At 39.3% G+C, this 27,132-nt stretch overlaps 1 protein-coding gene across 2 annotated transcripts in view; it reads left to right on the forward strand.

The window, feature by feature from the left end:
• Positions 1-27,132, forward strand: part of GRIN2A (glutamate ionotropic receptor NMDA type subunit 2A) — a 421,881-nt gene that overhangs the window by 305,519 nt on the left and 89,230 nt on the right. For both annotated transcript variants that reach the window (XM_077141849.1, XM_077141850.1), the window contains exon 3: positions 1,270-1,384. In XM_077141849.1, coding sequence (XP_076997964.1) covers positions 1,270-1,384 — 115 coding nt within the window. The remainder of the gene's footprint in view (positions 1-1,269; positions 1,385-27,132) is intronic.

Raw genomic sequence — 27,132 nt, forward strand, 5'->3', positions numbered from 1 at the left:
ACTGTTTCCAGCCCACAGTGGTGGGACTGTTGGTCCCAGTGCATGGGATGGGAGAGCCGATCACAGTGCCCAGTGCCTGGCAGATCCACTATTCACCACACCTGACGGAAAGGCTGTTCATGGTGCTTGGCTGGGTGACTAGTCTGAGCACCCAGGGGTGTGGCTCTTCATGTTGGGTGACCAGGCCTGCCTCTGGGCTCCCTACAGGTGCTACCAGTGGCAGAGCCACTTGGGGAGTTTCTCCAGCCAGCAGCTGGGTTAGGAGGGCAGGTCATTTACCTCGATCCACACTTCCCCACGTGCCACTGTCCGACCTGGTGTGGGTCACAGCTGATCAGACCCAGCCTGCTCTCCCCATCCAAATCTCCCCTCCTCTCTCCTACCTGTGGAATACTGGAGACCTTCTTTGATCACTCACGCACTGGGACTGCAGTCTCAGTCATTTCCCCCCCATTTCTTATCTGGTCCTATGGAGCAGGAGTGAATCCAGTCTACCCTACTCTACCATCTTGCTAGAAGTCCTTACCTCTATTTTTTATGTAGTGAATGCTGCCTTGTCTTTCAGGTAAAGCTGCACTTCCTTACAGAAGTTCTGCTTGACTCCTGCACTTTCTCATAACTCCCCTGCCTCTCCGGGAGCACTTGTCATGGTTATGTGATTAGTCAGGCGAGGCACACTTCTGCTCTTAGATTAAATGCTCCAAGTGGGCTGAGATCATGTTTGTTTCCTTGCTTAACCCCAACCACATAGCTGAGTCCTGGTATGTAGTAGCTGTTCAGTAAATGTTACTTGAATGGATGATGAATAGATGAGATGTAATTTTTTTGGATTTGTGCACTGTGTGGTTTGTAAGCAAGAAACTTTGAGAAAGTAAGCAAGCTTTGGGAAAGCTCAAATAGACTCTGATTTCAGATCCTCAAATAGTTCAAAAGAGCATTTGAACAACACTTTCTGGATCTGACAGGATAAAAGGTTCCAATCTACTTACAAATCACAGTCAATTGACTTGCAAATGTAGTCAATACTAGAGCCTCTATAAGATTGGTGGGTCTGGGAGTGAGCACAGGTGCATGGAAAAGAATGCAGCAGTCCATCAGCATCACCTGCGTGGGTACTGGTACTTTCACAGCTGGAGGCTGCTTGTGGTGAGTGGTGGCATTTTGCATTTGCACTTATTCAGTAGTACACGGATGGTACTGTCCGCTCATTCATACAACACCTCTTTCATTCTTCCCTAAACGTTTGTCTTTCTCTCTTCCTCCCTCTAGATTTATGGTCAATGTGACCTGGGATGGAAAAGACCTGTCCTTCACTGAGGAAGGCTATCAGGTGCACCCCAGGCTGGTGGTGATTGTGTTGAACAAGGACCGAGAATGGGAGAAGGTGAGCACACTTCTGCATGCTGAAAGCAGGGGAGGGATGAAGGCATGGCCATGAGTGGCTCACAATTTTCCTTCTCTAAAAACATTTCCTGTTGAGCTGCTGCAGGTCCCACCCTGAGGCCAGTGACAGACCTTTTCTGGAACAGGGCAGACAAAAATATGTTAAGGTACAATTGGAATGCTTTCCCTGGACCGACTATGGTAATTGTTTGCCATTCTCTGTATAGGGTTCCCAAATCTCAGTAGGAATCCCCGTCCTTGAAGGACTCAGAACAACTTAAAGACAGTGAGCATTTGGTTTGTGTCATTGCAGCAGTGGATGTTGAACATATAGCAGTGACCTTACTAGTTTGCCTGGACTTCATATTCATGTACCATATTTATACTGCATTATCATTTACTTCATCTGTTATTTTAAATAAAGTGATTCTCAAACCAAAATGTATTACTCTGTCAATCACAGGTTGGAGAGGCAGATTATATTTCTTATGAAACACATTTTTCTCTTACACATATGTCAATGATTAAAAAATAAAAGCATCAGTGTAAAATTTATCTCATGTATTGCACAAGCTATGCCCCAACTCAGAGAAGCTTCATGAGGAATTTATAGAAGACTCCAGGCATACTTTGACGATATCTGTTTCAGTCGTTCTCCTCCTCCCCCTTTATTCAGCTCTCAAATCACACAGAGAACCATATCACATACAGAGAGAAATAAGAGCCTGAAAAGGAAGCTGATATTTTCTCATCTTCTTTGACAAGCAGTGTATGGCCTCTAAATCTCTTCAATATCTTGATATTTATTTCACAACAACAGAGACTGCACAACAAACAGAGACTGCGGAAATCTTTGTGGGGGTGGGGGATGCAGAATGTGGCAATGGTCTCATACATCATTAACTCAGATCAAAAGAAATTATGGTTAAACCTCATCATTCGCAGATTCTGTATTTGTGAATTTGCCTACTCACTAAAATGTATTTGTAACCCCCTGATCAGTACTTGAAATGGATTTTTGGTTATTTGCAGACCTGCTCAGAGCAGCCAAAAATTTGAGTCCCCTTAAAGTGTACATTACCAGCTTGGGTCGAGCAAAACAATGCTCTGCCTTTTTGTTTTGGCTCTTATACTTTAAACAAATTTTCTTTTCTTGTATTGCTTAGTGACACATTTTTCACATATCTGTGGTTTTGTACTATTTGAAATGACCCCAGTGAATTGCTGTCTAGTGTTCCTACATGCTGGAAGGATGTGACCCGATTTGTTAAGAAAATGTGTGTTAGATAAGCTTAAGTGTTATAGTGTTATCAGCTGTGAGTTTAATGTTAATGAATAGACAATAGGTTGTAAATAAAGTGTCTTTAAACAGAAGCGCACATAAAACGAAGTTGTGTATTGATCACTGATGAAAATGTTGCTACTGGAGGATCTCAGGAACCTACCACTGTTTCTCCCCTAGGAGCAACAGTTCAGCATTTGTTAATTAAGTGTTTGCAGTGACTTTGTAGAGCATATTTACAACAGATAACAAGAATCAACTATACTGTGCAGACAGACCCATTTACTTTCAGTCAGACAATGACAGATTCCTAGAAGGGAATGGTGAAGGGGAAGCTTCAGAAGCTTTGCCCACTATTTCCAAAAGCATAAAGATTCTTTCAAGTGCACATGGGAAATTCATCAGTGTAGAACATATACTGGTGCACATGGGAAATTCATCAGTGTAGAACATATACTGGTGCACATGGGAAATTCATCAGTGTAGAACATATACTGGTGCACATGGGAAATTCATCAGTGTAGAACATATACTGGTGCACATGGGAAATTCATCAGTGTAGAACATATACTGGTGCACATGGGAAATTCATCAGTGTAGAACATATACTGGTGCACATGGGAAATTCATCAGTGTAGAACATATACTGGTGCACATGGGAAATTCATCAGTGTAGAACATATACTGGTGCACATGGGAAATTCATCAGTGTAGAACATATACTGGGCCATAAAACAAATCTTAGTATGTTTTAAAGGACTGAACATAATGCAGAATGCATTTTTAAAAATCACACCACCATTAAATTAGAAGTCAGTAACAAACACATACCAAGAAAATGCTCTAATGTTTGGAAATTATGCAGCACACTTCTAGATAAACTATGGTCATAGAGGAAATCAGGGAAATTAGAAAAAAATTGAATAGAATGATTAAAATTTGAGGGATATAGTTTAAATAGTTCAAAGAAAGATTCATAGCCTTAGATACTTAAAATTAAAAAAAAAACAAGAGAGGGGTAAAGTCAGTAATTTAAGCTTCTGCATTCAGAATCTAGAAAGGGAAGAGTAACGTAAACCAAATTAAGTGGAAGGAAGGAAATAATAATACAGGAGCGAAATGTTATGAAGAAGACAAACAAAAGAGAAAATTCACAGAGGCAAAGGACAGTTTTTAAAAAGATTGATAGTTCCTAGCAGGAATGATAAAGATAAAAGAGAAAGGACACAAATAATGAATACTAAAATTGCAAGAGGGGATATCATCACAGACATTTCAGATCCTGCAATATGTGAAATGATAAAATAGAATATTATGAAAATCTTAGGCAGAAAAATTCCACGAGACAAATAAAAATGGGCAGATTGCTTGAAAGACACAATTATCCAAAACTGATACAACAAGAAGCAGAGTAACTGAATATAGAGAAATACATGGAATTCTTATTTAAGAGACTTCCTTAAGACAAAAAAGCAAAAACTCCTGGCCCAGATGACTTCACTGTAACTTCTGCCAAACATTTAAAGAAATAGCACCAATCTACACAAACTTTTTCAAAATAGTAGTTATTGAAATCCAGCTGAATATATGAAAAAGATAATATATCATGCTTAAGTGGGGTTTATCCTAGGTATACAGGTTGAGTCAACATTAAAAAAATAAATCAATGTGATTTACTAAATTAACAGAATAAAGGAGAAAAAATATATGGTCATTTTAGTAGAGGCAGAAAAACATCTGATAAAATCTGATATTCCTTTATTATAAAGAAAGATTATTCCACAATTTGATAAAGGTATCTATGAACACACTAAAGCTAATATCTTATTTAATGATAAAATAATAAAATAGACCCACAAATGTATGTTCAAATTATTTTTGACAAATAATTAAGACAATGGGAGAATGAAAAGTCTTTATAATAAATGGTGCTATGTTGAATGGATATTCAAATGAATTAAATAAATCTTGACCCATAGGTCACACAGTACACAAAAAACAACTTGAAATAAATTGCAGATTTAAATATAAAAGTGAAAACTATAATGTTTCTTGAAGAAAATATGGAAGAATGTTTTTGTTTGCTGGGACAGCCACAGATTTCCTAAATATGTTTAAGAAAAGCATTATGCCTACAATGAAAATGATAAATTGGACTCCATAAAAACTGAAAACTTTTGCTGATGTAATGACACTGTTAGGGAAGAGAAAAAGGCACACCACAAATTGGGGGAAAATATTAACAATGCTTTAGCATCACTGATAATTAGGGACATGCAAATTAAAACACAATGAGACACCACTTCACAAACACTGAATGGCTAAAATGTAAAAGACTGACAATATCAAGTGTTGACAAGAGTGAAGAGCAACTGAATCTCTTATACATTGCTGGTAGAAATGTAAAATTACAACTGTGAAAACCTGTTTGATAGTTTCTTATAAAGTTAAACATCTACAAACCTTATGAACCATCAGTTTTTACCCCTCCAAAACATAAACATTTACCCCCTACCATAATATTTGTACGAGAATGTTCGTTATAACTTTACTCATAATGGGGAAATAACAGAAACAGCTCAAATGTCTATCAAGAAGAAAGTGGATAAATAAGTCATGGTATATTTATAAAATCCTAAAATTTATTCATCAATAAAAAGGAATGCACTTGTAATACACAAAACGGTGTAGATGGATTTCAAAGGCATTCTGTTGAACAAAAGACACCAGACACAAAAGATTATATACTGTATGATATCATTTATATGAAGCTCAGTTAGATGCAACACTAATATCTATGTAGTTAGATATCAGAATAATGGTTGCTTCTGTGGGGAAGGGGAATTGATGATAAAGCACCTTTCTAGAGAGATGGCAGGCAGTGTTTCCTATCGTGATTGGGGTTGGGTTATGTGGGCACGGACATTTGTCAGAATGCATCAAACTGTCACAAGATCTGTTCATTTCATTGCATGTAATTATTCTTCAGTTAAAACAAAAAATGTGGAAACCCTTCAAATTGGATACCCAATACCCAATACAAATAACTATCAATTTCATCGAATCTTCATATTTAACCACCAGACATGAGCACTAAATTATAATAGCAATAGCCATTGGGATAGACAACTTTACTCAGACATTCAACAAGTATTTATTCCATACCTTCTGTTTGCCAGATAGTATTGTATTCTTGATTCTTAGGATTTCCCAGTGAGCGAAAGCGTCAAAGATAATTTCTGTACTCATGGAACTTAGACTCTAAGTATGTGGGTGTGTGGGTGTGTGAGTCGGGGGAGGGGGAGGCAGGGGAGGGGGAGGCAGGGGGCTTCTGCATCCTTCCGTGATGCTTAAGGAGAGCATTAACTACTAATTATCCATTATCTGTCCCAGTTTTTACCTCCTCTCTTCCCTGTGATATATTCTGGGACACCAGACATACTAAGGAGCTCACAACTCCAAGATTGTGCCTGTCCTTTTATGCATCTGGAACCGGGAATGTCCCTGTAATGCTCTTTTGCCTCTAATGCTATTCTGAATCCTCATCTTCTTTCATCCATCCTTCAAGTACTGATATTTCATTCTACTTACAAATGCAAAGCCAAAATGCAAGTTATTAATTTCTTCTCCTTAACAGGAAGTGGAGAATTTGGACCTTTCTAACCTTACGTTGTTGAGCTTGGGGGTTATTTTCCAACCTTTTGAAATTACACGATCTGAGGACCACCTTTTGGAAATGGACTATCCTTCTCCTCGGAAGGAATTAACTAGTGTCAGGTCAGTTTGGGCTTACGAACGTGAATTTTCCGTGGTGCCTTTGGATCAAGCGCACTTTCCAGGGAGTCAGTTTACGTGGTGGCCACTGTGTGTGGGTGATAACTGCACAAAGAAGGTTGCCTTTGATAGTCCCCATTTCCAGATACAGAAAATGACTTTTAACAGTTGGCGTGTCCTCCTTCAAATCCCTGTTGAAATACAGCAGTTTTCTAAGAAGGCAGCCTGGGGAATTGCTGCTGAGTTGAGCTTACAATGCACAAATGCTTCCTCTAGTTGGCCTATCCTCTTGGCACTCGGGGGATCCAGCGCCTCAGAAATAACTCCTTGTGCTTCTATCTCAAAGAAAGAGGAAGCCAGCGGAGCAGGTAAATACCAGTCATGTTATCCTTAAAGCTTCCCCCGGCATCACACACACTGGTATAGCAGGTCAGCAAAGGGGAAGAGCTGTGGAGCAGGGAGCTGTTTTTCTGGGTCTCAGAGGTGATGTCTTTTTCATCTCTGAGATCAGCCGGTGCCATCATTGGAGGCAGCAGCTTCTAATGTCTTAGAAAACACGACAAGCCCCTGGAGGGGCATTTGCTTTCTGCTGGGCCTTTGTGTGTGGCTGGCATGGATGATTCTAATGCTGTGCATCGTGCCCATACATCATACCAAAGACACAGAAATCAGTGCCAAACCACCTTTCTCTCATGAATCAGAGCATCCATGCTCTTTGCCTCTCCTTTTTTTCTCTTTTTTTGGAGTCTGGTGGACCCATTGCTTTCCAGAGAAGATGGGGAACAATAACCTGGATGCAAGCTGATTGGCAATCCAGGCCAGGAAAATCCATGCCTTGCATGCCAACATGTCAGCCAACATTCTCCAGATACCAAGGCCACTTCATGGGAAAGTGGGACCCCATCCTTTTCAATGATCTCATAATCAAGCCAAGCGTGACACATGATAGATGCTCTACAGGCTACTCTCCTGGTCATTCATGAGGGTGGGGACATTTGAGTTGGGTCTTAAGTGATAAATAGGATTTCTGTAGGCTGAGTCATTTTGTAATTAACTACCTGAAAACATGCTTTGAGAATAATTCTGTATACCATTTTAGCGTTACTTTAGCTTTAACTTTTAAATATATTCAAACGTATCTACATGTATCTACATATTAGCTTTAAAAGGGTTATATATTTAGAGAAAGAGATTTAAAGAAAGATTTTAAAGACCTTTTAAATTTTTAACTAGAACAAAAACAGACATATTCAAGTAAAACCATCATTTCATTCCCCAGAGCCAGTTAAAGATGATGGTAGCACCCCAAAAGACATGAGGGACACTCGCCATTATGTCTTCCTGAAGGAAGCATCCCATTCCCTTCGACTGTGGCTCTTCATTCTTACCATTATTTGCTTTCTCCTTTGTACCCTTGGTGGCACTTGCCTTCCACAAAGTGAAAATCCCAGATCCCTCCCTCCATTCCATATCTTCCTTGAGATATCTAGACTTGCCTGCTGAACATCCCACGTGTGGACAATCCATAGGCACCTAACCTCATCTTGTTGGACGCCAAGTGCACCATTTTCTTCCCTGAAAGCTATTTGTTCTGTTTTAGCCCAGAAAGCTGAGATCATTCTTATCTTCACAATGTCCCTCAAAAACTCATCTTCAGTGTCACCAATTCATGCTCTAATCCCCAAGGTTCCTATCCCTTTGAACACTTTTCCTTTATGCCAAGGATACCCTTTCCATTGATTCTGCATCTGGATCACCCAACGTGAATTGGGTCCTTCCCATTTCAATTCCATAGACCTGAACACTAACTCTAAAGAGCTTTAATAGGTTGCTTTGTAATTGTGTGTTTGCATAGTCACCGTCACTTGGATTATGAGCCCATTAGGGGAAGGACAGTTCCTTTTGACCATGTTTCTTCTACTCTGCCATAAAGCTTTAAGTGGTGGATAAATGTCCATTTATATGATCTTTTAGTAATGATTACCTCAGCTGCCATTTATCAAGAGGTACTCTGTACCAAAAACTATGTGAGACTTTTACATCCATAGCTGATATAATCATCTTAACAGCTCATCTGAACTACAGTCTCATGATCTCCTTAAGATCCCCAGCTAGTCTGATGGAGGCAGGATGTGAGTGGGTCTCCTACTCCTACAGTGTGCTCCTACTACCTAATATGAGCATAGATACTCTACAGTATGATAGATACTCTATCATGGGGTGGGGGCAGGGGGTGAAGACAAGTGGGGGAAGGGATATTTCAGAGGATAAATTAAGTTCTTCCTCCTGCCTGAGAATGGCCTCCTCCTCCTTTTCCCCGCTGGATGCAGCAGGGTCCGCCCCAACCCAACTGGAATTTGGGATGTGAGTATTGGCTTATTGGTTTATAACAGCTCCATCCTCCAATTTGACTCCTTAAAGCAGGGATGGCACCACATCTTATGGGTCTTGTGCATAATGTATATATCAGTTAAAGAATTCCTAGTAGAGATTTTTTAAGGGACTCTTAGGAAAGCTAAGATTGTGCAGGTGCTTGATGATTCTGACTTTGGCATATCAATGTGCTATCAGCTCTAGAGAGACTTTCACTGACAATGGTGCACACAGAGTCCAATATTACATGTGACTTGAAATGGTAGAATTCTGTAGCTCCCTCCCTTCCAGATCATCCCATTTTAACCTCCCATCTTTATTTTATCACCTTCTACCGCTAACCACACCAAACCTAGAATGGCCCAGTGAGTCTCAAGATTTTGTGAGTATGTGCAGGGGATTTTTAGCATGTGTGTGTATGTGTGTATGCATGTGTGTTTGATAGTAGTAGTCTGTGAAAATGTTCATCTTGGGGTTGAAGTATTTGTGCAAACATTGTACTTGGCTTCTGCACACACATATTCCAATAGAGATTATGCAAAAGAAATCTTAGAGGGAAAATGGAACTGAGTGGACACCAGTAGCTGATAATTGATGGAACAATTATGAAGACTGTCAAACTGAAATGTACTGTTTATGCATTCTACAGGCTGGCAGAAATATAGAGTGGCTTAGAAAGGCAGTAACAATCCATTGAGAAAGACATGAATTCTGGCTATAGCTAGCACTGAGAGAGTTCCATGTATTTGTTTTCAGGATTTTATATTTTCCCTTACTTTTATATCCCAGTTGTTAAATAGCAAAGGTTCAATGAACATTTGTAGAATAAATAGAAATGTTCTTTCTTGTGCACTTCCCAAAATAAGAACGGTCTTTTAATGTGGTCATTTTACAAGTGTGTTTCCTTGGGCTACCTATATCAGAATTGTCTTGGGAGAAATGTAAAGGTCTTAGTCCCAACTCAAATCTACCAGCAACTATTTCTAATTCTGAATCTTCATTTTTAATAAGCTCCCCTAGAGATTTTCATGCCTTTTAAAGATGGAAAACTACTTTAGCACACAGACTTTCTCATTGTAACTCTAAAAAAATGGTTTCATTCTGGTCACCCTGGATATAAAGCCTCCTTTACTTCAGTCTTTGTGTCTCTCTTCTTCTTTGGCATAACACTGTCTATTAGCAGTGATTAAAAGAACAGAATAGCAAATGAACATTAACACAGTCAAATAAGATGTTTTCTATAGCTGTAGTTTAGTGCCTGTTATTTACTATGTCCTCAGTAAGTATTGAGTTATCAAATAATTTAACTTTTTTTCAGTTCAATCCTCTCCCCACAAACATAGACTGGATTTGGGGACTGAATTTTAGAACTCATTCATTCACACAAATATTTAGTCAAACAACATTTCTTGAGCACCTATATGGGCAAATCACTACTGAGGGTTGCAAAAGAAATAAGATGTCAAATCAGCCTTAAAGATACTTAGAGTCTAGCCAGGGCACTAGGGGACACTCTGGACTCTCAGACAACGTGAGGCGTGTCTCAAAAGAAGTGCTGACATTTAGAGAAGAGATATGGTATATGCATGCAGAAGGATCGAGAGCCCCAGTACAGATGAGTTCTCCTTTAAATAAGGAAGATTTGGACTTCTGATAATGTCTGGGAAGGACATTCCATGCAGAGGAAACAGCACAGACCAGAGTCTAGAAGCAGAACTTCTCATGGCCCCTTTGGGGAAGAGTGAAATGCTCACTGCATCTGAAAACTAGATAATATGGAAGGCAGAATTCTAAAAATGATCCTGAATGGTTTTATCTTCGTTTAATCCCTGCCCTTTAAAGCATAGGTGGGACTTATGAATACGATGAAATATCACTCCCATGTTTATGTCACCATATGAGGCAAAAAGGACTTTTCAGGTGACTTCGAGTTCATCAAATGGAGATTATCCAAGAGATCCTATTCTAATCACATGGGCCCTTTAAAAGCAGAGAGTTTTCTGTGCCTGGGAGCAGAAGAAGAAGGCATAGAGATTTGAAGCAGAAGGATATGGTGGAACGTTGCTGGCTTTGAGGGGTCCGGGTGGGGAGGAATGGGGGTGGTCTCTAAGGAGCTGAGATAAGCCCCACTGACAGCCAGCAGCCTCAGAGAACACAATTCCATCAGCAACCTGAAAGCATCTGGAAGTGAATGCTTCACAAGGTCATCCAGAGAAGAGCCCAAACCCACAGCCACCTTAGCTTCAGCCTCGTGAGAACCTGAGCAGAGAACCAGCGGAGTCCTCCTGGACTTCTGACCTACAGAGCTGTGAGATCATAAATGGGCATTGCTGGAAACTGCTGAATGTGTTGTGATTTGCTACACAACAGTACAAAACTCATACGGATGGTTTGAGGGGAAGTTTGGGAATTAAAAACAAGATTCAGTAAACTTCTGGGCATTCCTAAAGAGCTTGGGATCAGAGAACAATCTAAAATTACCATTAATAGCAAATGTTTTTAACATTTGCCGTGTGCCATGCAGGGTGCTAAGCTCATCTGTTCTTCATATCAGCACTGTGTTATAGATATTAATGGCCAAGAAAAGTAAAAACACTTGGCCACGGCAACAGAGTTAATAAGTTGCAAAGCCAGGATATAAACTCAATAGTCTGCATTCTTAAACATGCACTGTTCTGCTTCTTTAAAATTCAGGTAGTGATTGGGATGGATCTTTGGGAAAATTTCTAAGGGGCTGATTAAGTGGCTCCAGTTAGAGGATGTGCATGTGTGAATGAGAACAGTGGCAGCAGGAGCTTAGAGTAATTCCAGAAACAGGATCAAAAGTACGCGTGGCATTCACTGGGACATGAGTCACTGAGAGGTGCACAATAGAGAGGAAACAGAAATCTTAGATTTAAAAATTTTTAGATATGGGTATGTGGTTAATTCTAGGTTAGGTATTTCCAGAGGAAATGTGCCAGGTCTATAAATAGCATCGCTCATCTCTTTTCCTATCTCTTCTCCCTTCCTTCCTTCCTCCCTCCTTCTTTCCTTCTTATCCCAAATCCCCATCTAAAGTCAAGTGCCCTTTGGTAAAATGGGCCTGGTAACACTGCCAACCTTAATTTCTGTGTGAAATTTAATTCATTTACTTATAGAATGATCAAGTTTCTCAAATGACATGACCACTAACAAAGAAGGTTAAGCCATTATGAAAGATTCAAAATTGCCTTCTGACTTCCCTGGAGTCATGCAAAGTGACTATTTTAAACATGTATACAGCACAATCCTTCAGATCGTAGTGGGGAGAATAAAGTTGGTGTCCAGCAAATTGACACATCTAAGGAAATGTCCTCTCCTCGGTGTATTTCTGTGAACACAGGTGTGTGTGTTTTGTCTTGCACTCATCTTATTTCCTTTTCCTGAAATGTTTTGAACTCATAACACATCAACCCAACTCCAAAAAAGAACAGCAATTGAACCAGAGTTCTGTTGCAAGACAGCATTCTGTGACACGTTTTCTCGGTTTCAGGAGTTTTTAAAAAAAGGCAATTCATAGAAAAGAAATCTCCATGGGAACATGCATTGATGAGGATGCTAATGATAAAGTGACTGATGATGATGGTGATGATGGTGATGTTGACTGATGATCATGTGGCAGTGGTTTCTATTAGTTGAGCTATTAATAGGTGCCGGACACCCTGAGGAGTGCTTTCAATGCCTTCTCTCCTTTATTATCAGCAGATTCTCTGCATTTTTTCACATCTGAAAGGAAGATAATATAAGTACCTAGCTCTTAGGGTTGTTGGGAAAATTAAACAGGGGAATACTATCAAGTATTGGCACATAGCAGATGCTCAATAAATGCTACCTCTTAATTGTAAATGTAACTATTCCCAGTTATAAGATATAACTTGGAAGCTATATGCATCGACGACTTGTGCAAGGTCATAGAGAAGGTAGAATTTGAGCCTAAGTAATATTGCTACAGAGCCCAGAGTCAACTATGATACCACAAAGGATCGTCCACTCCCAACTCACAGACCCAATTTGATACAGAAGCGATCTGGGGTGGTGGGAGGATAATTAAGATGACAGATGGTATAAATGATATAAATGAAAGACAAAAGCTGCACCCTGGATAGTTTGCCACTGCCATCAGTTATGAAAATGAGTGACTAAATTATTTAAATGATCTCAGATGAGTAAATTATTCAAGAAGCGTCTCAGTCAGAAGTATTTAGACTCTCCTGAACAGATAGAGGAAAACCATTATGGTTTTGTGACAGGGTCATTATCAGCACATTCGTGTTGTAGAGGAATGCAATCACATTTATGTTTCTCTGACTGAGAGAGAAAGAGAGAGACAGAGATGGAGGCAGACACAAGGCTTTAGGTCCAACACTGCGTAACCTTGCATCATGTAGGAGAAAGTTTTTTTTCTATGTTTCCTGGAATGCTAGGCTTTTTCGGAGTGCCACAAGGTCTCTGGGTGGATGGGATACAGCTTTAATTAGAGAGCTAAAGCTTTATTTGGTTGCTATATTGGGGTTCCAAGTCAACTTATATTTGAGGAAAAAGTAAAATATTTCTATAACAAGTTTGAAAGTGAGTAGAATAAGGGGGTTGGACTTTTGTGATCTTCTGAATACAATGCAAATAAATAGTAATTATCTATTGAACATCTATTATATACCACACCTCACAATAAGTGCTTTCATACGCATTAGTTACACTTTCAAGCAGGTGATAACACTGTTATTCTCATGTGTTGGCTCGTAGTCTCTGATTTTATATTTAAATAGTGCAAACTTGAAGAAGTTCAGTGTTTATACCAATGGCTGAAAAATAATTCAAATTTAGGTTTCGTGAGTCTCCAAGTTTGGTGCTCGTTCTACCACTTCTCACATGTTTCTAGCGCAAGCAGTTTTCCTATTTTGAAAGATGGAAATTTTTTAATTTAGAATATGGAGACTCTCATAGGTAGTATCTGCCTAGGAAGTTGGGTGGAGGGGATGAGCGGCAATATCTAGACTGGTAGGTGTTCTCAAATCTTGTTTTCTAGGATCAAATAACTATAAACAGTGGATTCTGGTGAGATTGAAATATTGGCCCATCCTTCAATATACCCATTAAAACATCCAATGATCCAGTCATCTAATTAACATCCATCCATCCATCCATCCATCCATTCATCCATATGACCAACCATCATTTACCCATTCATCTCATCTATTTCACTCTCAAACCCACCGACTCACTCACTTACTGAACCCGTATACATGTATTTACTGATTACCTATTCTGCTAGTTAGTTCAAAATGATTATATACCCTAGAAAACCATGCTCTTCTGATCCAGTCTTGTGAGGACAGACCTATTGTTTGGGTGGAAACTTTTGATTAGGTGGTTCCATGGAGATGTGACCCACCCAACTGTGGATGGGATCTTTTGATTAGCTGGAGATCTAACCCCACCTATTCAAGGTGGCTCTTAATCCACTTAATGGAGTCCTTTAAGAGAGGGACATTTTGGAGAGGACATAGAAATTTGGAGATGCAGACGGAAACACCCCAAAGCTAAGTTTTTGCCTGGAGAAGCTAAGAAAGGACCCACAGGCAGTTAGAGAGAGAAAGCCTCTAGAGTCAGAAGCGGAAAGCAAAAACTGGGAGAAGGACCAGCAGATAGAAGCCATGTGCCTTCCTGGCTGCCAGGGGTGTTCCAGGTACTGACTGCCTTTCCTCCGAAAGGGTAGCCTCTTTTTGGTGCTTTAGTTTGGACATTTTCACAGCCTTAGAATTGTAACTTGTAACTTAATAAATCCACTTTATCAAAGCCCATCCACTTTTGGTGTACTGCATTCTGGCAGCATTAGCAAACTGAAACACCACTCTTTGTCAGCCCCTGTGGTGGGTGGGTACAGGTAAAGAAACAAGGAATAATAATACAATGTCCCTGACTTCAGGGGTCTCACAGTCTTGTAAGAGAGACACAGAAATGAACTGTCAATTATGAGACACGGTTCATTTCTGTGTCTCTCTTACAAGACCATGAGATGCCTATTTCAGCCTGAATGTTGAGGAGAGGACAGGAAAGGACTTCTAGAGAAAGCTGACATTTGACTTCAATCCTAAAGGATGAAGAAGATTTCAAAGAGTGGGGGTCATCTGACCCATTTTATTAACCGGATTACAAACATTTAAGGTACTTGTTAGTTTTCTTCCTTCCATGGTTCATTTGAATACCATAATTAGATTGTTCCCCACCGCCTACAACTAACCTCAGTGGCTTGTTGTCTGGTCTTGTTCCCCACTTTCTTAGTGTTATCTCTATCAGTTTTTGCTGTTTCTTCATCTGCATGCTGACTGTGCAGGCAGGAATGAATTTGTCTGTTAGAAAAGGAAGAATAGTGAGGTTCTCTGCCTCAGTAAATCTGCCTGTGGCTACAATAGGTTGCATCATGCTGCCTCCTGTAGCTGCAGTTTGGTTTTCTCATCTGTGTCACTGGCAGCAGAACCTGCCCTCCCACTATCCTGCTTCTCTTGGCATTGGAGTCTGGCAAAGACCAAGCAGAGAGGCAGAGATAAAAAGGGAGAGAATATTTCTGGTGCTTATCTCTGATGGTGGAAGGCAATGTGCTTTCTAGACTCTGAAAACTAGAGAATTGGCTACCTCATACCTTGAGATCATTTCCCATATTTTATAAAATAATAAAAAGAAGAAGAATTATTATGCCCTGGTTATGGCCAAGGGAATTTATATTCATTGCTTTTATCCCATTTTAATCATATTCATATATATATATATATTCACAATGTTAGGTTATCATCACCACAATCCATTACCAAACCCATTCTATCATTCCTGATAGGAGTCCTATACATTTTAAGCCTCAACTTCCCATTTCCTACTTCCACCCTGTTTCATGGTAACATATATTTTAGGTTTTGCCTCCAAGAGTTTGCTTATTCTAATTGTTTCAAATCAGTGAGATCGTGTAATATTTGTCCTTTTGTGTCTGGCTTGTTTCACTCACCATGATGTCCTCAAGGTTCATCCGTGTTCTTGCATTCATTCCTTTTTATGGCTGAATAATACTCTATTGTATGTATATACCACATTTTATTTATCCATTCATTGGTTGATGGACACTTGGGTGCGTCCGTCTATTGGTAATTGTGAACAGTGTTGATATGGACATAGTGTGCAAATATCTGTTTGAGTCCCTGCTTTCAATTCTTTGGGGTATGAACCCAGTAGTAAGATTGCTGAATGATGTTAGTTCCAAACTTAGCTTTCCGAGGAACCATCAGACTGTCTTCCAGAGTGACTACACCACACCATTATACAGCAGGGAATGTATTGCTACCAGCAGGGAATGTGTGTTCCTATTTCTCTGCATCCACTCCAACACTTGTTATTTTCTGTTTATCTAGTAGCAGCCATTCCAGTGGGTGTGAAATGGCATCTGGTGGTTTTGATTTGTATTTCCCTAATGGCTAATGGTGTTGAGCATTTTTCATGTGCTTTCTGACCATTTGTATATCTTCTGTGGAAAGATGTCTGTTTAAGTATTTTGCCCATTTTTAAATTGGGTTGTTTTATCTTTTCGTTATTAAGTTGTCGAATTTCTTTATATATACTGGATATTAAACCTTTATCAGATATATAGTTTCCAAATACTTTTTCCCAATGTGTAGGTCATCATTTTATCTTTATGATAAAGTACTTGCAAAAACAAAGTCTTTAATTTAGGTAAGGCCCCATTTATCTAATTTTTCTTTTGTTGCTTCTGCTTTGAGTGTAAAATCTAAGAAACCATTGCTTAATACAAGGACCTGAAGATGCTTCCCTACATTTTCTTCCAGGAGTTTGATAGATCTAGTTCTTATATTATGGTCATTGGCCCATTTTGAGTTGATTTTTATATATGGTGTAAGGTAGGGGTCCTCCTTTTTTATTGCAAATGGAAATCTAGTTTTCTCAGCATAATTTGTTGAAGAGGGAATTCTTTTCTAATTGCATGGTCTTTTCTACCTTGTCAAAAATTAGTTGGCCATAAATGTGAGGGTTGTTCTCTAAGTTCTCATTTGGATTCCATTGTTCTATATGTCTGTTTTTGGGCCACTGCCATGCTGTTTTGATTACTGTGGGTTTGTAATAACTGTTAAGATCAGGAAGTATGAGTCCTTGAACTCTGTTCTTCTTTTTCAAGGTGGCTTGAGCTATTTGGTGCCCTTTGCCTTTCCATATACATTTAATAATTGGCTTTTCCATTTCTGCAATGAAGGCTGTTGGAATTTTGATTGGGATTTCATTGAATTTATAAATTGTTTTGAGTAGTATTCACATCTTCATGATATTTAGTCTTCCAATCTATGAACATGAATGCCCTTCCATTTATTTTTAGGTGTTCTTTGATTTCTTTTAGCAATGTTTTCTGTGTACAAGTCCTTTACATTCGCCATTAGTTTTATTCTCAATATTTGACTCTTTCAGTTGTTATTGGGAACGGAATTTTTTTCTTGATTTCTTCTTATAATTCTTTATTGTTTATGTATAGACACACTACTGATTTTGGGGTGTTGATCTTGTACCCTGCACTTTACTGAATTTATTTATTAGCTCTGTGAGTTTTGCTGTGGACTATTTCTGTATGTGGGATCATAGCATTTGAAAATAGGGAAACTTTTATTTCTTCCTTTCCAATCTGGATATCTTTTTTTTTTTCTTGCCTAATTGCTCTAGCAAGAACTTCCAGTTCAATTATGAATAACAGTGGTGACAATGGGCATCCTTGTCTGTTTCCTGATCTTAGAAGGAAGGTTTTAAGTCTTTCATCATTAAGTAGGATGTTTGCTGTGGGCTTTTCATATATGCCCTTCATCACATTGAGGAAGTTTCCTTCTATTCCTAGGCTTTAAGTCTTTTTATCTAGAAAGGGTGCCGTATTTTGCCAAATGCCTTTGCTGTATCAATTGGGACAATCATGTATGTTTTTTTCTTCCTTCTGTTAATGTGGTGTATTACACTGATTTTCTTATGTTGAACCAATCTTACATGTCAGGGATAAATCCCAAATACTGTGTACTTCTTTTAATATGCTGTTGGATTCAGTTTGTTAGTATTTTGTTGAGGATTTTTGCATATGTATTCATAAGAGATAATAGTCCATAGTTATCTTTTCCTGTGGTGTCTTTATCTGGCTTTGGTATTAGGGTGATGTTGGCCTGGTAGAATGAGTGAGGGGAAGTATTTCTTTTGCTCTTTTTTGGTTGGGAGGTTTTTGATTACTGCTTCAATCTCTTTACTAGTGATTGGTATGTTGAGAACTTTTATTTCTTCTTAAGTCAGTGCAGGTGATTTGTGTGTTTCTAAGAATTTGTACATTTCATCTAGGTTATTTTGTCATACAGCTGTTAGAAGTATTCTCTTATAGTCCCTTTTATTTCAGTGGGATTGGTGGTAATTTCCTCCTTTTCTTTTCTGAGTTTTGTTCTTTATATTCCCTTTTTTTATTCTTTGTCATTCTATCTAAAGGTTTGTCAATATTATTGACATTTTCAAAGAACCAACTTTTGATTTCATTGATTCTTTTTATGATTTTTTAAATTTCATTTTTCTCCATTCTGATCTTTGTTGCTTCCTTCCTTCTGCTTACTTTGGGTTTAGTTTGCTCTTCTTTTTCTGGTTCTTCCAGTTTTGAAATTAGGTCTGTGATTTGAAATCTTTCTTCTTTTGAAATGTAGGGATTCAGAGCTATAAATTTCCCTCTCAGCTCTGTCTTTTCTACATCTATAAGTTTTGGTATGTTGTATTTTCTTTTTCATTCGTCTCAAGATGTTCCTTAATTTTGCTTCTAATTTTCTCCTTAACCCATTGGTTGTTTGAGTGTATGTTTTTAAATTTCCACATACTTGCAAATTTTCCATTTCTCCTTCTGTTGTTGAGTTCTAGCTTCATTCTGTTATGGTTGGAGAATATGCATTGTGTGATTTCAAGGTTTTTTAATTTATTGAGACTTGTTTTATGACTCATTGTATGGTCTATCCTGGAGAAAAGATAGAATCTTTTCTATCTCAAAAACAATGTATTTTCTGTTTTCATTGGATGCAGTGTTCCATATATGTCTGTTAGGCCTAGTTGGTTTCATGTATCATTCAAGTCCTATACTTCCTTATTGATCTTCTGACAAGAGAGTTTATCCATTATTAAGCATGGTGGTTAAAGCCTCTTACTATTAATGTAGAACCACTGATTTCTCCCTTCAAATGTGTCATTATTTGCTTCTTATATTTTGGGGCTCTGTAGTTAGATCCATGCATATTTACAGCTGTTACATCTTCTGGTTGAATCGTCCCCTTTGTCAATATATAATGCCCATCTCTTCTTAACTGTTTTTCACTTAAAGCCTGTTTTATCCATTATTAGTATAGACATCCCAACTCTCCTTTGGTTACTCCTTTAATGGTACATTTTTTTCCACCCTTTCACCATCAACTTACTTGTATCTTTGACTTTAAGGCTCGTCTCTTGCAGGTAGCATACAGTTGAGTCATGCTTTTTTAATCCATTCTTCCAACCTCTGCTTTTTGATTGAGAGTTTAATCTATTTACATTTAACATCATTACTGATAATACACAATTTTTTTTTTGCAATTCTGTTATTTAGCCTTTGTAAGTCTTATGCATTTTTTGTCACTCACTTCCATTAAAGCCTACTTTTATATGTATTTGTTTTTTTGTGCTGTATTTTATTGAGTGCCTTCTCATTTCTACCTGGAAATATTTTTCATGTCTTTCCCTTGTGGCTAGCATGGGGTTAAAATTTAACACCCTAAATATATAATAATCATCTTTGGTTTTATACCAACTTAACTTCAAAAGTATGCACATACACTTTTCTTATACCCCTCTGCCCACCCCCCAATATTTTATACTTGCTACCACTTATATCTTTGTACATTGTATGTCCAAAAACCTAGATTTATCATTGGTTTTACGTATTTGAACTTTAGCACCTTTAGAAGTAAGAAGTATTACATGCCAAAGAATACATACAGTAATACTGGTATTTGTAACTACCTACATGGTAACCTTTACCACGGGTCTCTATTCCTTTATATTGCTTTGAACCACTGTTTAGGGTCATTTCCTTTCAGTCTGAAGAACTTCCTTCAGTGTTGCTTGTAGGACCTGTCCGGTGTTGATGATCTCCCTCAGCGTTTGTTTATCTGAAACTGTCTTAAATTCTCCCTCACATTTGAAAAAGAGTCTTGTCAAATACAAAATTCTTGGCCGGCAGTTGTTTTCATCCTGCTCTTTAAGTATTCAACCCCCTGCCTTCTTGCCTCCATGGTTTCTGATAAGAAATCAGAGCTCAAGCTAATTGGTCCTCCCTTGTACATAACACATTGCCTTTCCCTTGCAGCTTTCAAAACTCTCTCCTTGGCCTTTGCATTTGATAGTGTAACCAACATATGATGGAGTGTACTTTTCTTCATGTTTATCCTTTTTGATGTTCTCTGAGCTTCTTGGATGTGCATATCCACATTTTTTGCTAAGTTTGGATAGTTCTCTGCCGTTATTTCCTTGACTATTCCTTCTGCCCATTTTTCTCTTTCATCTCCTTCTGAGACTCCCATAATGCATAAATTGGTGTGTTTGATGGTATCCCGGAAGTGTCTTAGGCTATTTTTGCTTTTAATATTTCGTTTTTTCCTTTTGCTCCTCAGCCTGCCTCATTTCAAGTGCTTTATCTTCAAGTTCACTGGTTCTTTCTTCTCCCAGCTCTAATTTGCTCTTGAAACCCTCCTGGGCATTTTACCTTTCAGTTATTGTGGACCTCAACTCCGGCAGTTCTGTCTGGTTTCTTTATAAAATTTCTTTTTTACTGAGTTTCTCACACTGCTCATTTATTGTTAGGCTGATATCTTTTAGTTCTTTCTTTGAACTTTCTTTCATCTCCTTGAGGATTTTAAAGATTTTTTTTTTAAGGTTGTGTTTCGTATGTCCACATTCTTGTATTCCTTGTTGGTGCTTTCTGTATCTATCCTCTTCCTTTGGTGGGTCATTATTTCCTGTTTCTTTGTTTGCCTTGTGCTCTTCGGTTGCACACTATAATATTTTAAAGTGTGAACTCTGGGATTTACTCTCTGGAATGTCTCTTTCTTGGTTTTGTAACTGCTGGTGATAAGACAGAGATTATCCTGAGCCTCTGCCCTCCTATTGGTTAAGATCTGCCCAAAATAAATGCAGTATGCAGGATTTTTCCTGTCTTCCTGGGCCTCTGTCTTACCCTAGGCTTTTGCTTGTTACTTGTTTTGGAGTTTCCCTTAGTTTCTACGAGACAGACCTCCCTCTCCCAGGTCTTTGAAACTGGCAAGCTTCTGTCCCAGACTCTCTGCCTCTATAATTTTTTCACTTCCTTTGTTGTCTCTTGCTGCTTTTGCCTGTAGGGCAAAATCTTGGAGGAGGGTGGCTTCAGAGAGGACTTTCCTGAGTTGATCTTTCCCAGGCAACACAGGACCAGAGACCCACAGCAGGGACACAGACCACCTCCAGGTTTCCCTGGGGAGATCAGGAGGGGTACCAAAATCTTCTCTGAAAGCTCTCCAAAGCTGAGCTTTCCTGACATGCCCAGAAAATACAGCCTTTCATATAACTTTCCGCCATAGCCCTGAGGAAGTGTGGTGTCTTTAAATGTCCACCACCTCCGCCCCTTCTGGGAAGTGTTGAAACAATTGCTGCCACTGTCTTTGTCCAAGGCAAGTTGAAAAAATAGCTGCCCTCAGAGCTGGGATCCAGTGATCCAAATTCATGAATCGAAAGCTGTGATCAGCGATCAGCCATCCCATCCCTGTTCTTGGGGAAGAAGATGCTATGTCCCTTTTATCACCAGTTTGCTAACCAGAGACTGGACTGCAAGGCAGCAGGCTCTGAGGGTAGGTGTGGTGCCAGTAGCCACTGCACAGAGAGAGCGATTTACAGTTCTTTACTTTAATCTATCAGCCTCTTCCTCTTGCTCTCCCATGGATGCTGGTCCTTGGAGTTTCAGAGTAGTTCCTGCCTATTTGATAGTTGTTTTGGTGGAAGGACTGTGTCATTGAGTTCCCTACTCCACCATTTTTCCCTGATTGGATGCTTTGGTTGCTTTTTAACCAACATTTAAGATGAGTGCCATCATGCTACAATCGAAGTTTACTTACGAATGAATCTGAAGCTCAGAGAGGATGGGTGACTTGCTCAAACTCACAGAGCAAATAAATGGCAAAGTGTAGACTCTAATTCAGGTCAGTCTCCAAAGTCTATTTTGTTTCTACCACACCAGGTGATAGAGATGAGGCTTCTTTGCACATCAGTGGTGAAGCCTGTAATGGCTTATTTATGAAAACCCACGTTAAGAATCCCTCCCCCATCCCTGCATGGTGGACATGCTGTCAGTTTGCACCAAGGACTATTACAAGCACAACGCCCTCCCTGAACCCTGTATCTCTTCTTGAGCTCAACTCAGAGCATCCCACTGAGCTGCATGCAAATGTGCCACTTAATCAATCTCTTGCTTCTGCATGAGAAACCAATCAGCATTCCACAGCAGATCTGAAGATGTAAATCCACCCTTCGCCCTGCAGTAACTGCTTGTTCATTTCTTATTCCTCTACCATATGTTTTGTTATCTGTAGCCATTGTCTTTTGCAAATGTGTTTTAAAACTCATCACAATTGTATCTGTAGAGTACTTGGAGTTTATTTTCCTTCCATTTGAATTATAGATCTGCAAATTACAAAGACTAAATGGGCCAGTTCGAGAAAGAAAGATTAGGGGCTAAGTCATGTGATTTCTCTGTGTGAAAGACTCCATTGGAAATGCATGTGAGGAAAATGCTAGAAGTTGGGGACAAACAAGAAAATCAACCCTTCTCTCCATGAAAGGAGATATACAATGACTTGAAGAAATGGATGACCTCTTTCTTATGTTGGGTTTTTCCTTGAAAGTTGAAACAATCTAAATTAGAAGAATTCTGATTTTTTTTTCATATTGATTCCCTCTGTGCTTGCCTCTATGTGGGCCAAGAGATTACAGCTTATGGCACATTCTTTCTTTCCATAATTAAAGTGTGTTTGAAGAAAATAGGACGGGCAGATCTAAAGTAGGAGAGGAAGGCATGAAACAGATTTGGATATCACTCTTCATATAGGGAAACAGGAATATTTACATCTTTTTAACAGATAAGGTCACTGAGATTCAGAGGATAAGAGACTTGTTCCAGGTTCCTTGGCAAGAGCTGGACTCACCTCCCTCCACATGTAGCACTCAAGTTGGTAACTCAAGCCAGCACATCAAGATTGAAGTTTCATTATCAAAGTGACATGCTAAGCTTTATATATAGTAATTGTCATCTCATTAAAAATGGATCAGGATTCAAAAATATGGGACATTCATCAGGTTAGGCCTTAAATTGGTGGAGGCAGAAGCTGGAGACAAAAAATTACGTATTATAATGTATAATCTATACATTATAGATCATGTAATCTAGTGTCCCAAATCCCAAATCAACATCAAGAGATAGGTTGATTCAGGCAGACAAAGAGAGGTCAGCACCACGGACAGCAGAAATGAGCTCATTCTCTAGTTCTTGCTCTGTTGAACACGGTAGCGGGTTGTAATTAAGCCATCCTTGGTAAGGGTGCGAGTGGGGTTAACTCACATTTATAGTGTTGAGTTGGTTCATGAGTGACAGCTAGCTCTGAGATCCAGGCCAACTCTGGAAAGCTGTTATTTTTTGTATTTCTCAGACAACCAGTTTTTTCATCAGTAAAAAAGAGCTAATGATAATACTCACCCCCTGGGGTTTCTGTGAGTTTATTAAGGTTATCACTTATTAAAGGCTCCCTGTGAGTCAGAAAGGGTTTTAGATGCACAGTCTCTCCTCATATTCATACTTATGAGATCGGCACCATTGTTATCCCCATTTTATAGATGAGAAAACAAAGGAAGACAGAAAACAAATTAATTCCCAAGAGTCTAAGCTGGGCTTTGGACACCCCACCCTGCGCCCCGCCATTTGTCTGATTCTGAGCCCATGATTTTAACCACTTAGTTCTATGACCCTCCTTAATCAAAGTGTGCAATGCAGGTGAAATCAACCGGTGTTGTGGGGGGTAGAGAATTTAAGTAGTAAAATATAGAGTTGCTTTTCCTATATAATGCCTAATAAAAACAGAAAAGAAAAACTAACAATTTTTTATCTCCACCCAAACTTTTTACATATATCATCACATTTTATCTTTACAAAAAAACTTAAGCAATAAATATGTAATTATTATTATACAGAAGAGAAAATTGAGAACCTGAGAAGTGAATTAATTTGAACATAGTCACCCAGCCTCTTCATAGCTTATGGGGTCATACAGTGTAGGAACAGCATTTAGCCTGGTAAAGGATCTGGTGCATACTAGAAAGAGAGGAATGAGTGGGAGCTATTGTGCAAAGTGTAATATAGTTGCAGGAGATTTAAAAATGACAATTATTAGGTTGTCATTTTTAGGGGGTTATTAGGGGTTCTAGAAGCCTACTGGGGGTATTCCCTTTTCTCAGAAGAACTGGGTTCAAAGTATAGATGACAATCCTCAAGGGTAATTGGTCATTTGTTTTCTCTTCCAGACCACACAAGAGAATACATTTTGAAATATGCAATTAAATTTGGGGTCAGGACTCATAACACTGCTACTAGTTCTTTCACATATTTTCTGTACTTTCTGGCCCAAGTTATTGAACTCTCTAAACATCAGTTTACTGCTCTGAATTGTAATAATATCTCCTTCACCTTTATGTGACTCTCTGTCATGAAGGTCAAATGAAATGAGATAATAAACAGTAACTGGTAATCCATGAGGGGTTGTATAAACTCAAAGAATTTTCCATTATTTTCCACATAGTGACATGCAGCTTTCTTTCCTGCTTGCTTCTTCCAGTGTGTCTATTATCTGAAATTTCTTTTTTCTTTTTTTCCCTCCTATACAGCTTTTTAGCCCATTGAGCACTAGCAAACATATTCTTATGGTCACATTTTTGAGCATGTAGATCCAAGAAAGCTTGGGTTACATTTATAGTCATGAAATTAATGGCATGCATTAATTGTGCAGAGCCTCAAACCAGAAAATGGAATTAAAAATAATTTCCAGGCCTCTGGATTGATTGAGAGAGCTAAAATAATGCCAGGCTGCTTTTGGCAGAACCTTCATCTCTGTGCACGGAGTTATATTAATAGGCAATATCAGTTTTATCTAAAATAAAGAGCAGCAAGCAAAAAGCGTATCCGTCTCCCCTTGAGGGAACAGAGCACATGCATTTCCTAAGGTCATTTGGGTACACAAGCCCTGGGTCATGGACTTGAACAAAGTTAGTGCCTTGCTCTCTCTTGTCCTGGAGTCACAACCAGAGTCCCACATTGGGGATTAACCTCCACCTTTGAGGAAAGGCAGGTGTGAATACCTGGGTGAGGTATTGTGCTGTGGGTTTAAATATAAGTTCATGACATCCTCACTAGAGTCCTCGGGTGATATAAACACTTAGTGAGTGATAAGTGCTTCCAGGCATTGCACCATTTAATGCTCACACCAATCATAGGGTGTGCTCACCCCTATCGTGCACACTCTACCTGAGGACCCAGAGCACACACCTGTACACAGAAGAGTTGGGCATTCAGGCTTGGGTTCAGCCAACTCCATAATCCACATTCTCTTCAGTACCTTTTACAAAAAGAGATTGAATAAGGCTGATCACAGATGGAAGGAAGATCAAAGTTATAGCAATCATATTGGTACATTTAACTTTTTTTCTTTTACTAAACATTTATGCATCTATAATGCAAGGGGCTCTAGGAAGGGTCCCAGGGGTACAAAGACAAACAAAACCCAGTCCCCTCGATGAGTCTGCTAGGGTGGACTAATGAGTATGTGGGTACTTACAGACTTGATGAGGCGAGGAAAGAGAAGATCCCCTGGCCAGTTTTGTAAGGTCAAGGAACTTTTCAGAAGAACTGTCCTCTGAAGGGCATTAGGAGGGTGCCAGCAGAGGGTGGGGAAGGGTTTTCTGGGCAGGGCGAGTGGCGTGTGTTGAGACCACGGCACTGAGAGAGAGAGGAGCTCGATGCACTCAGAAGCCTGTAGAAAGTCTGTGTGATTCATGAGTAGAGGTGGGGCAGGGATGGAAGCAGGAGTTGATTGTTAGAATTGAAGTTGTCGTGAATGAAGACAGCTAAAGAGGCCCTCAAATGGGTCAGGTCATTTCGACTATGATGAGAGGTTTTAACTTTATTCCAAATGTAGTCGGAAAGCATCATTGAGCAGGAGAGCAGAATGAACAGACAGGAAGAGATATTTAGAGTGATGGCTTTGCCTGCTGCTTGGAGGAAGGGCTGAAGCCAAATACTACCCAAAGTGGGGAGGTGTTTCAGGATGCTGCTGCAGCAACCAGTAAGAGATAAAGACTGGTTAGGAAAGAAATAGATAGGGTGAAAAACATTCAAACTTAAAAATGCCAAGGTGATTGATTTCATATAGATGGGAGTGAACAGAGAAAGATGTGTTAGGGAATATTACCTGCGATGGAATTTGAAGAACTCATATTTGGTCCACGGGAGATTAAATATGTATCTGTTTATGCTTGAATATAAGCTAATGTGTTTTACTCTGAGCCTACTGAGTTGAGGTTCTTTGGGTTGTTAGAGAGAAGCCAGTGAGAGACAGATCTGGGAACCATCAACATGAAGATAACAACTGAATCCTGGGAGGAAAGGATGTCTGAGCATGGACCTTTGAAGATGGGGAGAAGGAAGAACATTTAAGACATGTGCAGAGAAGAGGATATTTTATTTTGATATTTTGAGAGTTGACAGAGCTAAAGAAGCCTAAGATGTGGGAAAGAGCTGGGAAGGGGTAGGACATGACAGTCTAGGGCAGGGAGATTCAAGGAATCCAGGAGAGGAGTGGCCTCTAATGTCAAATGTGGTGGAAGACTTACATGAGATACACCCACTGGATTTAGTGAAGAGAAAGCCATGAGTGATCTTGCTGAGGCCAGTTTTAGAGGAGAGGTGGGTACAAAAGAGGGTGGTGCTCCGGCACAAGTCCTGGGATTAGTGAAAAGCAAGTGGACAGATGCCTCTTTTGTTATTGAAGCAGGGGAAAGGGAGATATGCAGAGGCAAATAATTTTGTGGGTTATGTGGATAGCCATTGTCTCTATGAAATAACAGACAAAAAATCATTGGCTAGAAGTGAGGATGGAGCTGGCAGAGTTGCAGCCTTGTGGGCAGCTGTGAAGGTTTGAAATAGT

This window comes from Tamandua tetradactyla, chromosome 23 (assembly GCF_023851605.1).
Source record: "Tamandua tetradactyla isolate mTamTet1 chromosome 23, mTamTet1.pri, whole genome shotgun sequence".
Lineage (NCBI taxonomy): Eukaryota > Metazoa > Chordata > Mammalia > Pilosa > Myrmecophagidae > Tamandua > Tamandua tetradactyla.